Source organism: Corvus brachyrhynchos, unplaced genomic scaffold (genome assembly GCF_000691975.1).
Source record: "Corvus brachyrhynchos isolate BGI_N302 unplaced genomic scaffold, ASM69197v1 scaffold331, whole genome shotgun sequence".
In the NCBI taxonomy this organism is placed as follows: domain Eukaryota; kingdom Metazoa; phylum Chordata; class Aves; order Passeriformes; family Corvidae; genus Corvus; species Corvus brachyrhynchos.
The window spans coordinates 1988896-2004141 of record NW_008237229.1 but is presented as its reverse complement, the minus strand read 5'-3'; the positions used below and the strand labels follow the sequence as shown (position 1 = coordinate 2004141).

At 38.1% G+C, this 15246-nt stretch overlaps 1 protein-coding gene across 3 annotated transcripts in view; it reads right to left on the bottom strand.

Annotated features, from left to right (window-relative positions):
• The window catches only part of CEP192 (centrosomal protein 192), a 57073-nt gene that overhangs the window by 41073 nt on the left and 754 nt on the right, over positions 1 to 15246 (bottom strand). The window contains exons 2-14 of one of the 3 annotated variants that reach the window (XM_017729473.1): positions 15204 to 15246; positions 14287 to 14409; positions 12607 to 12761; positions 11092 to 11138; positions 9604 to 9736; positions 8367 to 8521; positions 7153 to 7293; positions 6561 to 6897; positions 6046 to 6186; positions 3185 to 3249; positions 2912 to 3103; positions 1251 to 1374; positions 992 to 1122 (exon numbers count right to left, since the gene is read on the bottom strand). The exon at positions 15204 to 15246 is cut by the window's right edge and continues 3 nt beyond it. In XM_017729473.1, the coding sequence (XP_017584962.1) occupies positions 992 to 1122; positions 1251 to 1374; positions 2912 to 3103; positions 3185 to 3249; positions 6046 to 6186; positions 6561 to 6897; positions 7153 to 7293; positions 8367 to 8521; positions 9604 to 9736; positions 11092 to 11138; positions 12607 to 12761; positions 14287 to 14409; positions 15204 to 15246 (1787 nt within the window). Of the gene's footprint in view, positions 1 to 991; positions 1123 to 1250; positions 1375 to 2911; positions 3104 to 3184; positions 3250 to 6045; positions 6187 to 6560; positions 6898 to 7152; positions 7294 to 8366; positions 8522 to 9603; positions 9737 to 11091; positions 11139 to 12606; positions 12762 to 14277; positions 14410 to 15203 lie in introns of those variants that run through there. The other 2 variants (XM_017729474.1, XM_017729475.1) reach the window with 2 other exon arrangements.

Below are 15246 nucleotides of genomic sequence, written 5' to 3'. Positions count from 1 at the left end.
ACACCATGACTAGACTGAACACCAGCTGAACTGCCAGGCTCAAAGGGTAGCTCAGCAGCACCGAGTCCATCAGGAGGCCAGTCGCTCACTGGCAGGCTATCCTGGGGATCAAGACAGGGGCCAGTACTGTTCAACAACTTCATTAATGATGTGGATGATGGGGCAGAGTGCACCTTCAGTAAGTCCCATCATCATACAAATTTGGGAATTATGGCTGATATGCCAGGAGAATCAGCTGTCATTCAGAGGGACCTCAACAAGAAAGAAAAATGGGCTGAGAAGTTCAAAGGGAAATGCTAAGACCAGCACTTAAGGAGGAATAACCCCAGACTCCCGTACAGGCTCTGGGCCAACCAGCTGGAAATCAGCTTGGCAGCAACGGGCTTGAGGGTCCTGGTAGACAGGAAGTCGACCACAAGCCAGGTGAAGAAGGTCAACAGCATCCTGGCCTGCATTAGGAGGAGTGCTGCCAGCAAGCTTAGGGAGGTGACACACTCAGGCAAAGAAGGTAGATATCTAGGACTACCAAATTGAAAAGACACCTTTTCTCAGACTTGCACCATGTTCATATTCCTAAATTCTATCAACTAAAAGATTTTATTCCCATGCTAAAGATAAGCTGTTTCATTAAAACAATAGAAGGGGAAGACACAATTGGAATTTAGAAACTTGATCATGGAACATCAACAGACTACAAGTCTCTGAAAAACTATGGGCTGACAGACTGAGCAATTCCAAAAGTGAAGTTAGAAGAAAAAGGAAAATGAGATAGTGATAGTAACATCTGACTTACTACAGCACCATGCCATTCTAATGAAACTATACTAAGAAACAGGGGCATCTACTAGGATTCAAATGATCAATATAAAAAGCAGTGAGCTGATACGAACATCCAAATTTAGCTGTATTCAAAGAAACAATAATTATTGGAGTAATTCTAATTTTGTTTCAGTTCATAGTTGCACCATAAAGAAAAACACAAGAGAAATACCTTTGCTTTACTTTTGGTAGCAGCTTCTGTATTAATGTTTTCATGTATTCCAGCAGTAGTATCCACCCTATGCCCTGAATCTTCAGAGCTGGTAAAATTTGCATGTTCTTTTGTTTGTGCTTCTAAGTCATCTAAGAAAAAAGCAAACAAACAAACATGGAATTTATTTACAGTAAGGAAATTGTCTAAAAACCTGCATTCTTGGGATACACATGCTCCCTTAATGCCCCATAGAAAAAAAAAGCTGTTCCATAACTACCTGAAAACACCTCAGACAACTGTGAAATCTCTTGGCAGATGTCACCTCCTGATGAATCAGACTGCCTTAGCAAAGCAACAGGCTGCCTTTTCTTCGGGGATGTAATATAGTAACCAAAAGATGGCTATAAAAAAATCCCAGAATACAGCATGAGTAAATTTAATAATTAACAAATAGGTTCAATGGGCTTGCAAAGCAGTTTTGGCCCACAGTGCCTGCTCAGTATATCTCTCACACCACTGAGATGTGCCTCCTAGCATTGCAAATGCCTAATCTAAATACATACACTACATTTCCCAAACATACATAAAAGAAACTAGCAACTGGCATGGCTGAACCCCAGCTAGTGACTAAGCACCATGCAGCTGTTTGCTCACTCCCCACCTCCTCCCAACAGAAAGAATTGGAAAGAACAGGTAAACCTTGTGGGTTGAGATAAGAACAGTTTAATAATTGACACAAGATATAAATGATAATACTGGTAATGAAAAGGAAGGAGAGGGGAATAACACACAAGAGAAACAACTGGTTCACAATACAATTGCTCCCTGCCCCCAGACCAATACCCAGTCTGTCCCTGAACAGTGATCCATGGCTGTCAGCCAACTCCCCCCAGTTCATAGACTGAGCAGGACGTTCTATGATACAGAATACCCCTTTGGTCAGTTTGGGTCAGCTGTCCTGGCCATGCGCCCTCCCAGCTTCTTGTGCACCTGCTTCACTGGCAGAGCATGAGACTCTCAAAAGTCCTTGATTTAGAGTAAGTACTACTTAGCAACAACCAAAACATCAGTGTGTTATCAACATTATTCTCATACTAAATCCAAAACACAGCACTGTACCAACTGCTACAAAGAAAACTATCTCTATCCCAACTGAAACCAGGACACGATTTACTTTACCAGTTACTCAAAATAAAGAAATAAAGTACATATGCTCACATCATCTCTGCCTGGAGGCATGGTCTGCCACTTGGAATGCTCTTGTCTTTAACATTCCTAGGCCTTGGAATGCTTAGGACAGAACATGCCAACTCTAACAATTCCTCATGACACACATGAATTACACAAGCATGTGTGACTTCTTCTTCCAATTGTATACACTTCCCCACCTTTTTTTTTGTCTGAAACACAGATGAGATCCTGTCTACTGACAGCAGATGAGAGAAGCACCAGGTATCCAACAGATGCAAGAAGTATACAGATGTTGGTAAGTCAGAATCTAGACGATTACATTTTTACTAAAGTTGGGCATTGCCCAGATAGCACATCAACTCTCAACAATCATTCAGAGATGCCCTCACTGTTCAAATATCCCTGTATGAGCAGCATTTCACTCAACTATGTGGATAATTTGCTGGGACCTCCAACAAGCCTCCTGTATATGATGTACTTTTCTCCCTCTAATCCTACACATAATTAGTTCCTGACCAAAAGGTGAAGATCAACACTCATCAGTAACACCAGCCAGCACTTCACATCAGAAATTCCAGCGGGAAACCAGTCAACAGACGACTGTCACAGACAGAGAGAATTTCCTTCCAAAATCAACTTAGATAATTAGATCTGAAACAGAGCTGGTTACAAAATAACAAAACTAGTGCTACTTGTTGCTTATCTTGCCTTTTCCTTGTGTTTCAATATTAACATTTAGATACATACCCGCTTCACATCACTGCCTCCACCAAGACAACCAAGAGCTTCAGATCTCTGACCGAAGAACTCCCCCAAAGACAAACGTAAATAGCTGGCATCTTTATGAAGATCAGATGTTCTCGGCAGAAAGCAGCTATTAGCAGATTTCCATGAAATATTTGCTAATTCAGATGCATTTGGACTGCCTACCTTTCCTGCCTGCAAACAAAGAGATTTCAGAAGTTGCAACTTGTAAATTAATTAGAAAACTATTCTGTTTGCATTGAGATCATTAGTTACCTGCACAAGCCTGTGTGCTTTCTCAAATTCTTCCTGGTCTTGTGCAATCATAGCTGCTGCTTCAGCTTAAAACCAAAGAGAACATTTATTAAAATAAGGCATAAGTTACTAAGTACTGTCATTACTATTTGTCATCATTAAACTCAATTTGATGGAAAGTTATTGCACATATAATTCTAGACCTGAGACAGTCTGGGACACACTAGGAATTATTCAATCCCATTTTGGTGAGAAAAGTTATATGAAATTAGTTTTAAAGGAGTGTTTGTGGGTTCTTTAGAAGCCAAAGTAAAATCAGCATTTAGCTAACTAACTTAGTGGCAAATAAAGAAAGTTTCTAACAGCCTTAGCCCCAAGCTAAACTACAACTTTTTATAGGTTATGATACCCATACCAGCTAGAACCAAGCACAATATGGCTAACTCTGATCAAACCTTTACTACATTTGGGGCTGAAAATTTTTTACATTAAGGTGGTACTTTGGAATTGCAGCAAAAGAAAGATACTGGCTTGTACCAGTTCATGAAAAACCCATGCAAATTAACAGCCCAAATAACTCAATCTTACTTTTGAATTCAAATGCCTGTATTATTTTCACAGTTACCATCTACAGAACAACTAACTCTTAGAAGTCTCTTCACCAAAACGATGTGAAAAACTGATCAAGAAGTACTGCTCTACCACCTGATTACAATGTAAATGTATCATTAAACTCATCAAAACTTCAAAAATACATGGCCTTGTACACAGAGGCATAGAGGCACAGGGCAAAAGCCGAGAATGGATGCAAACTTGTAAGGTGAATACAGCTGTTGTCCATAAAATTACTCATGGGAAGTCACAATACATACTCTGAGGAAAGAATTGAACAATCCAACTTCATCTCCTAAAGGCAATCTGGCACTATCAATGACACATTGTTCTATCCAGTTGAATTCTCAGGCAGTAGCAGTTCTTTATCTCTTCTATATGAGCCCTACAGCCTCCACAGACTTTCTGAAGCACCCAACACTGTCAGTTGAGCACTTCTGCACTATTCCATACAAGAACACAGTGTGAGCACAGTTTGCTGACAGAGAGACATGTCATAAATGAAACTCCAAAGAATCAGATGTAACATTTCCTTTCTGTCCTTACAAATGCAATTTCTTCAGCTGTCAAACACCACTGCAGACAGACAAGCAGACTAGCAGCCAGAAAAATGCCAACCACATGGAACCTGTCAGTGTGTTATCATCTACCATGAAAAGAGGTAAGTAAGCCCATTGACTTGAAAGCGGAAGTGTTTAAAAACACATCAGGTGGGAAAAACCTAAGTAGCCTTGGAAAAATTTCCAACAGTCAAATATTCTAATCACTCAACAACTCAAGTCTGAGATTCAGGAAGGTGTCTGAAATATAATGGCATTTGAAAAATAATGGAAGAGTTCTACATTACTGACATAGTAGATGGGGAAGTGTCTCCCAAATGGGATGATATTTACTTGGACCATCAGAAAACTACTACAGTGTTGACCAACATTATTTCAACCAGTCAACCCTGTCTGGTCATTCATTCAAAATGAACAGTGTTACACAACATTCTCTTTGAAAGAAAGAAGAACCTTGAGTGGACCATGGACATTTTGAGAATACATTAGCCCATCCACATGGCAGCTTTGAAAACTAGAATAGATTAGGAGAAATGCTGTTGCACACATTGCTTGAATCTGTTATAAAACAGATGAGCAGACGACATTTTGGTGCTAAGGAATCAACTTGTCTATGGGACTACACGTGTATTATCCAAGCCTGTATGACAAATATACAGGCTCTCATGAAGATCAGTCTGACATATCTTAAGGATAAAAACCAACTTTTTACGTAAACAGAGGTTCAAAAAGCCTGGAATTCAAGGGAAGATGAGAGTCCCATAAATGTCGCTGTTGCCCCCAGGGACGGCAAGAATCACAACATGGAATTTCAGGATAAATGGCATTATTTAATTAACTACCACCTCGTTTATATAACTTGATTCACAGTAGAGAAATGACATTATTGGGTGCTTGACCATACACCTCCCAGAATGACTGGCTGAATGCTACGATGCCTATTTCAAAGTATTTTCTTCAGTGAACCAAAACAATACCCACCGCACTCTCACAACACCCTGCACCTGCAAATAGTTTACAAAAGAGCAAACCGTCTCTGAGCTTAGTTTGCGTGAGAACAGAGACTTTCACAGAAGACTGTAAAAGGTGGAAAATTTCTCTGCTAACTTTTTTAGCATCCATAAAGTCCCTCAATAAGCTCCAACATTTTTCAGTACCAGTACCATTTTTCAGCATCAAGACATTCCTAAGGGACTTCACAAAAAAACCAGCAGCTAGCCAATTCAACACTTTCAAGTCTCTGAAATTTTGACACTGTATTCACATTCTAGTTGATTTTGTAGTAATTCCTCATTTATAATTATTTCCTGTCTTATAAGCATTATGCCATACAAAACTACTCCTCTTCTTTTCTTGCAAGAAAGGATAACAATAATTTAAGTCCAAAGGAAAAACTGTGGAAGTGAGAGGAGTTGCTTTAGCTCATACAATAGGTACCAATGGCAAACGTTAGAATGCTTTTTCTTTTGTTTTAAAGCATGCTTCATGGGAAGAGCAGGAAACACAGAAAGAAGCTATGAACTACAAATAATGGTATCACTACAGACCACTAGCAACATCAGCTTTCAAATAATTTGCAGTATCTAAAACCTAGAGGCTTTGCCACACCAAATACTGCTTTGTTGAAGTGAAACAAAAAAAAAGGAAGAAAGTTTACTTAACATTATTACAGACAACAAGAGTTAACTAAAAAAGAAGAAAATTACATACAGCCAGTAATGAACTCCTCATTTAGTTTATCATATTCAGACATATTTAAATCTTGTTCTTCATCAAATGCAGTATAATATGCAAGATCAGTCACCCATTTGCCCTCCTCATTTTGATAGACAATGCTGTGTGGTAAATCACCTGAAAGATACAGCAAATGCTACATTATGGATTAAAATAAAAAGGAACATGGCAAAATGTCTTAATTTTGGATTAAGTTCCCTTGCCAGAAGTCTGCAACAAGTTCAAAAAACAGAGCTCAAGTTGCTGCAACTGCAAGCTTAAATTCATTTCATCAGCAAGTAAGTAACAGTTAAGCGCAACATACAACAATCACTGTTTCTTAAAACAAAAGCAAGTCAGAATTAATTCATGCTACATTGGTTTTTATTACCAAATCCTACAACTAAGTAAAAATGCCTAGCTTACAATTTTATTTCTTTTTCCATGCAATAGAATACAGTCACAAATGCATAGGTTTAATGTAAAGACAGCTTGTATGTAAAACATCCTACCTTTGTCCGTGGTAGCTAAACTTAAGTTCTCACAGCTATCCCCAGCTGGAGACAGGTAAGTATCAGGAAGACCAACTTTACATTCAGTTGCATCTGTCTGAGGTACATTTGCACTAAGAACTTCAGGAGTGGTGTCACGTCTCAAAAATCCTCTTGCTGTGGGTAGCTCTTCTGCATTAGAAGAAGCAGCCTGACAGACTGAGGACTCTACTTCTTGCTTTGGAAGGACTTCTGAGACATCAGCTTTACAGCTGTCTATGAACTGGAGATACAGGGAATCTAATCGCAACTCAGCAGCTGCACAGGAATCCACCACATCCCCAGCAGTCATGGAATTCTTCGAAAACAACAATCATTTGAAAAGTGTCAGAAGCACAGTTATTAACTGCATGTACTAAAAGTTCTAGATACAAAACAGTCCGAGTCCACTATGTTTGAAAAACATGCCTAAAATCAAAGTGGTATTATTAATTTTTTGTAAAGAAAGGTTGGGTGGTTAGCTGAAGATCTAACAAGTTTTCAAACACACTGCCATCTTCTACTACAGTCTTACTCTACATGATTAATAGGAATTTAAATGGCAATTTCATACCATTTGCTGTACTGCTCTGGGCAGCACTTCTCTTTTCACAGGATATCCAGTTATCCCTTCATTTTGTGAATCTTCATCACTAGCATTTCCAGAGTCTATTCCAGCCACAGCCCTGTAACTGGCAGAATCCTGAAAGTTCTCCTTTAAATAAAAAATATAAAATATTTAGGTTCCACTAGAATATGCATACAAAAGGAAAAAAGAAGTAACACTACAGGGTGTTTTAGTTAAAAAATTCTCTAGTAGAGAAGAGACTAACAATACTTTGTTCACTCGTACAACACTGCCATAGCCAGCACCTCTAGTTTGCCTCTACCACCAAGGACAGTAGTTCCTGGCTATGCCAATCCATGCATGTGCCTACAAGAGCATACACAGCAAGAAGATGGGAGGATCTTTTCTTATTCCTACTACATCCTCTCATTCCCTTTAACATGGGTTCAAATCAGACTCAGAGCCATTTGTATCTACCCTACTGTATATCTACAAGGCAGTGAAGCAGGGACTTCTTTCACAAATAGAGAAGACCTGAGATCAGAGAGCAGAGCTCTGTTATTCTCACTCCTAAAACCACTTATCCCTTCCTTCATGTACTGTAGCCTATCCAGACTGTACTGTACTTGTACAGGGTTAACATCACTTCCCACACAGCTTGGAAACTCTGATGTCAGTTGGGAAATTTCTGAAATTTCAGAAGCTGTGGTTTAACCGTTTAAATCAATCACACTTTTCCACTCTGGTCAAGCATGAGACTGCTAGGATCACATCCATTGTTGCAAAGCCAAGAAAATGGAAAGGCATTTAATCCCTGGCAACCTGTTTGGAATGGAGCTAACTGTTGCTGAAAGGCAAACCACAAGCCAGCCTGTTGCTGCCCTACATTTAACTTCCACACACTTACCAATTACTTAAGAGAATGATTAACTCTCCTTGAAACAAAAGTCTCTGTGTTGCTATACCCTTAATAATGCCTTGGACATTGCTATCCAAGATAGAAAAAAAAAAGTGATCAAAAAGATTATTTATAAACTTGTTGTATGATAAAAGAGAAGTGCCAGCATGTTGCCTTAATAGCTATAGAAACAAAAAAATAAAACAAAAAAAACCCAGTTAAAACTAATTCTGTTTAAGAACCTAATTAATATAACCACTGAAACTTCATTTAATATGTTTAAAAGCCATTGGGCATGCTGAGCTTTGAACTTTAAACCTACTTGCAGTAAGCCATCTTCAGAAAGCTTCAGTGCTGCAGAGCATTCTGAGAGTTTCTGCAAGTTGGTGTCTCCTCTTATAATTTCTGGTTGTATCAGCTGCTCAAAATACGCTTCTAGTTGGTTATCCAAGAATTCTTCATCATCAATATCATCATCTACGGAAAGAGAAGAAAACCTCCTTTTCACTTTTAACTGACATTTTATATCACCTGACATACTATCAAAACAACTCCATAATTTACACTAAATACTAAATTGCATGATAAAAATAAAAAGACCAGTTAGCTTTACCAGTACTGGAACCCTCAGTAGGCAAGTATTTCCAGCTAACAGCTACCAACTCCTCAGGAGGGCAATTAAAAGTAACTTCATCCTCTTGAGTGAAAAAAGAAACAATAGTAATTTTACTCAGCAAACTATTAACATAATTCTTATATGCTTAACACTCAAGTGAAGTTATGCAACAAGAAAGAACAAAACTTCAAAAGACAGTCATGACATTAAGTAGATGCCATGGGAGAAATGCACAGCTCTACTTGACTGCAAGGCTACTTGATCTCACAACAGTAAACCTATTGATCACTCTGCCTTCCTCATAGACACATCTAACATGCCCTGTCATCCTTCATGTCATGGGCAAAGTCAGCTGCATTAATGAAGAAGAGCATGTTTGCCCTTCTGCAGCAGCCACTGGAAGGGCACAAAAAGTTCAAAACTCTTGCTTAGTGATACAGAACTCAAGCTCTCACTTTTATGCCTGCAGGTAAACTAGACTTCCAACTTGGATGTCACCCCACACATGCAGTACCTAACGAGAGCTGAACTCAAAACTCAAGCAAAAGTCCTTTTTAACTGCATGTGGTGTGCTCTTCACCACAGAATTTTATCTCTACTAATCTAAACTGAAAATGTAGCTGGAGTTACCACTTCATTAAATCAATGCCCACGCTGCCACCTGTATCTTTGATTCACAGTAACTGAGGACTGTTGTTTAATTTTTTAGATTAAAATTCCAAATGTGACCTTCTCTGACAAATTCAATAGCTGCCTACTCCTGTTACTATTTAAAAAGTCGGTTTTCCAAAGAACAGCTTTCTTTAATATTGTTATACTACTTTTTTTATCAAGCACAGTCCAATATGAAATACTTCAGTAAAACAGAATCTTTCTTCTCAAGTATGCAATAACATTGAGTCAGAATTACAGACTCAGACTCAAGAGTTATAAACACACCTACCAGTGGAATCTTCATCTGAGCTTAGAAGAGATGAGAGTTTCTCATTCTCCAAAAAACTTGAAAGACTATTGCTAAGATGAACACTTGAGATAGCACCTTCTATCAGCTTTTCGGAGGGTTCAGATGGACCAACCTGCAAAAAGCACCCATAAAGAAATGTTTCTAGAAATTACAAAAGTGTCAAAAGTGTCAAAAGACACTTCATGAATTCAGTTAATAATAAGCAATCAATGAGGTTAATAATATTGCAAAACTCCGCACACACTTTTTTTACTTATCCCAGGAGACACTCTAATTCCCATGGACTTTGCCTGCTAGCTTCCAGAATGGATGCACGCAAGAAACACGGGGATCATTAAAGGGGATGAGCAAAAAAGCATCTGAAGGACACCAAAGTCAAGAGACTTCAAAATAAAGAACTGAAACGTTGCGTTAAAGAGTTTACACTTGAAAAAACTGCCTTCCATCATTCATTGAGCTGCAATCCCAACTTAAATGTACAAAGACATCTCTCAATTGTTTCCTATGCTGTTAAAACAGTGCTTCTTCAGAAACTGTATACACAGATCCAACCTTTGCTGGAAATTTCTCTAAATGAGCACACTGAATTACTCAAAAAGTAGTATTTCAGCTGAATCTAGCTAACAGCAAATATTCTATCTTTTCTATAGCTGACTGATTTTTAAAAACAGCATGATGTAATGTCTGGTACAGATTTAGTCTCACATTCTTTGTGATGAACAGATAATGTTTGACACAAAGCAAAAAAAGTCAAAGTTCAGAAAGTAAAGAATTTGAAAGGAAAATTAATTATGGTTTTCGGAAGGCAGCCTGCAAGCATTCAACTGCAACTCACTGAGCACTGTGGCCCCTACAAAAATCAAATGACAGAAAACTAAATCAAAATACTAGTTGACACATTAAGGAATATGTATTGGACAGCATTTGGCTGCAACCTGATACATGTTTTCCACAAGGAACAGGAGATCTCCCATTCCTGTCTGTATTGTATCTCTGCGCCCAAAACTGTCAGCATCTCTAACACATCTCTAACATCTCTAAAAACAGGTGAAGCACAACCCCACCTGTCAATACCTGCAGCTATTTGCTAGCTCTGGTGTTGTCTACTTCAATTTCCAAAAGCACTACAAAAAATTTCTCAAAAGACACTTCATTAAGGTAGACTACAACTGGGATAAAATGCAAAGTCCTTACACTGACATAGAACTACAAGACATTAGAGGCTAGGAGCAAACAACAATTTTCACAACTGAGAAAGATTAGACGGAGTCATGCTCCCATGGTACTAATTAAGTGATCTGCAAAATGGAGGCAAAGCGAGGCATGCCAGTACCTTTACAAACTTAAGGTATACATAAGACAATAAACATAGTTCAACTCCCTCCCTCCTCCTCTCACAGAATTAAGTCTATTAAAATATTAGTATTAGAAAACACTTAATTTCACTGTATTTGGAAAAGCTTTTACCTTGCTCTCCTTAATGTCTGGAAGAAAACATATTCCAGCTGGCAAATCTGAAACATAAGAAAGTGGCGTAAGCAGTATTTTAGTAGTAAAACATGAGAACATAGTAAGTGCTACCTGTTCTCTAAGGCAGTAAACAGAGCCTCTGGAAGGTCTTGGTGTACTCCATAGAAAGAACCCAAACATACACATTACCACAGCACCAAACCTTGTATGTTCTTATGACAACGATCTAAAGGATCTTGTTAAAATGGCAGGGCTTCATCAGGGCTAGAACTCTAAAAATGATGAAAGATATTTACTGCCTTAAGGATTTCCACAGGCAGTGCAAGAAAGTAAGGAGCCACAGTTTGTACTAGCAGAAGGAGGGATAAGTGTTCTGTTCCACTGTTGCATTTCACCTACTGGACCAATTCTTTTTATGGATCATTCTAAGCAGCTTCCACTTGTCCATGTGTTGTATCCACATACAATTCAGTTGCAAGTCCCACAAGACAGAGAACACTTTAGACTTGCACATAGAGATTTTAGCAAAAAAGCTTCGTAATTCTTAAGTAATAGATGAGAATAAAAGAAAATTTCCAAACAACAAGTTAAAAATCAAGCAACTAAATCTGATTGGGCATTATCAAGTCCAAACACTGGGCAGTCTCAGCTTTCCAAAGCATCATCATTTTGTTGCCAGTTACTGCCACTTCCTCAAGACTACCATAACAAATGACTGAAGTCAACACTTCCCTGTTAGAACTTGTTTTTTAATAAGGGTCTATTTATATTACAGGCCACAGTACTTTTTAATTGAACATGTTATCTGTCAAAATTATTAATACTTCACAAAAACCTATACAAATACTTAAAGCTTGGAAAAGGATAATGTCTAAAAGTATATATTTACTAACTATATTTACTGAATTTTAAGGGACAAGTAGAATTTAATCACAGAACTGGCATTAGCAAAAACCTCAGGCAAGCTTCGTATCAGTCACCATGCTTTCAAAATAAGTTTGGGAATATTATTTTGCTTCCACTGCTCTATCCATACTTCAAAAAAAGCATAGTTTTCACAGCAAGTATTCAAAACTATTTTTTCATGTACAACCTCCTACAAAGACAATGAAAGACATCTACTACAAGTTGGAATAGGGCAAGAGAAGAGATGCTTGCAGCCTTACACCTACTGAAACAGAAAGGGTAGAGAACAAGTTACATACACTTCTTCCACAAAGTTCCTGGAACTAAGACAGATTACTACTGGCATTCTAACTATGGTACTATGTAACAAACATTATTTTCACGAACTTCCTGTATAGCTTTGTACTTTGAGGAGAAGTCCAAGAACATGTCAACCACTCAACAACAGCTTTCTCTGTTTTCAGTTCGCTCAAATCCAAGAGATTACTTTTCAAAACTCATTTATGATCCACCATAAAACAGTGAAAGGGTCAAAAGAAGACTTCTGTAGCATAAAAAGCTCATTACACTGAAAATAAGTACACCATTTTTCTCAAAATTTAATACCTTCCAAGCGCTCAATTGGAAAAACGTCACGTAAGGTACCTTGACTGCAATTTGAATGCTCAATGATATTCTGAGCTTGCTCTCCGTATATTGAGTGGGTCTCTTTCAAACTAACACAAGCTGTCTGAGGCTCTTCAATTTGTGTAGCCATTTCCCTAGAAAGAGAATTATTTCAATAAAAAAATCAGTGAGGTACACAGACCATCATCTCTCAAGATAAAGATTTGAAAAAGTCTCCAACTGCTTTGTCTCAGTCAGTTGTTTTCAGTATAGGATAGACTCCAGAGACCTGTCATTTTACAATAAAAGAATACATATCAAAATTACAAGGACTTCAGTTTCACAATCTAAACTGTGAAACAAATAGTGAAATTTCATGCAACATATGCCTCTCTACCTATTTGCTCCTCTTTCATTTCCGTAAAAAGAGAGACAAGTATAAGGACAAAAGGATCTACTCTGGCCGAGTTCCATGATCCACTTGAGACCAAATCAAACACTTGACAAGATTTCACCAAACCTTTTGTTACACTAGATAAGGGACCAAATGATAAAGAACATGAGTTGCTGAAATTGCACATAGTTAAGTAACAGCTTTTGTAATTATGCAGGAAAGTTATCCTTCACTTCTGGTTTTACAGAACTTTCACATAGGCTGATCAGCTAATCACGCCAGATATTAAAATTTCCATACTTTTGCTTCGATATTTTAGATAAATAAATGAAACTTACATTTGAAAATCTAAAACACAACTATTCCATGTTCTGTATTTTCTTTTCTTAAGTACTGGAGTACAATCAAGACACTGACTTCCTCTCAAATCTTATATTCTTTGTTTTGATAGGGACATACTGCCTAGAGTATGTCCAATAAAGTGAGAAAGACACACATTGCAGTTTCTCTCACAACAGGAACAAATTTGACCTTGGTTAGAATAACCTATGCAACAGCTTCCAACACTTCCACCACTCAGCAATGCTTTCTCAAGTGTATCACTAACACTAACTATTTCCTAAGAAACACCAATCACTGATGCTACAAGGAAGGCAAATTTAATAGAAATTGTTGCTCCTTTCTGTACACAAACTGCTTGATACTTACCCAAAACATATTTAAATCAGTGCAAAATGCTATTCACACACATGACATGAACCAGAAACATCAGCTTAATTCTAGATTATGTGAACTAGGTAAATACAGGCCACATTCAGATAAGTCAATGAAATAATCATGCTGAGGACATTTTTAATTTGTGTGACTACAACACAAAACCTCACAGTCTAGAAAACATTACTTCTGAAGATTCATTCCTGTCATGTACATGAAGTCCAATTAGTCAATCAAAGAGCAGAATGCTGCCCATGTAGGGCTGCACAGGCTAAGTGGCACCACTGCAGAGGGTGCTTCCACAAGGCCTGGCACTACCCCTCTTCAGAAACCATGGAGAAGCTGTTTTAGTAGGAAAAGCTGCCAGGCTGCCAAATACTGTAAGCTAACAGGCTAAAGCACAGCTGAGCTCTCCAGTTACTGCAGGCCAGTAGGTTTTACCTGCTGTTTTCAACTCCGCAATTCAGTTCTGAAGTAGCCCGTAATTAGCCATACAGTACATATAAATCTACATACTAACTTACTGGTATTTGCATTTTAGGACAGAATTAGATTTTAACTACCTCACTTACATGTCACCACGAAAGGAGAGGGCAAATCTTTCCACTGGCTCAGGATCTGACTGACTGCTGTGAGGAGATCCTGATAGAGGTGAATGTTTCCCTTCTAAATAGGATGCACAGTCATCAGAAAGCCTGTAAATGTGGAAAGGAAAAACACACATCAGAGTCATTCTAATGCACTGTTCCTGTTTTCCAAACAGTTGGGGGGAAAAAAAAACATATTAATGACCACTTGTTTCCTGAAAGTTATTTCAATATTTTAGCAGTTTTTAGCTAATCTGTATTTACAGATACACATGTGTATCCTGAATGATCCTCTCCAGTCTTCTGTAGCTCCTTAGAGAAATACCACGTTATAGTTTTTAGTGGCTAGTGGTGTCCTTCTGGAGCACACACTTCTGGAAAGACAGGGTATTAAAGTCTCACCTTACTTGTTGTTAAGTAACAGGACAGCAGTTAAGTGCAAAGGCTTGTTACTCTTCGCTCTATTTCTTGCTGAGCAAGTTTTAATTCTTATACATAACACTAGCTCTTACACATTCTAAAAAGAGGCAGATTCACGTAAATTCAGTGAGCAGTTAAGAGAACACACGCGTAAAAAACATATTATCCTCTACTAACTTTAAACTTGAGTATACTAAGCTGAAGAGCTGAGTTAAAAGAAACTTGACTGTTACCAGTCTAAAAATTAAATTACTCTTAAAGGGCAATTTTTGTAAATGTTAAGTATTTTACTTGTTACAAATTAAATGCAGATTTTTCACTGGTAATACAGACAAACCTGTGGTTGCTGATTACTGACATACTGATTGGTAAATAGTTTTATCACCGACCAAGAAATCTGTGAAATTAATTTTTACTCTCCAGAGTTAAATGCTTCAACTGTTTTTTTTATATTACTGAGTGGCACTTACTGACACCCTCACCTGTTGTCACCGCCCGCTTGGCTCCGGGCAACAGTGGAGGCCG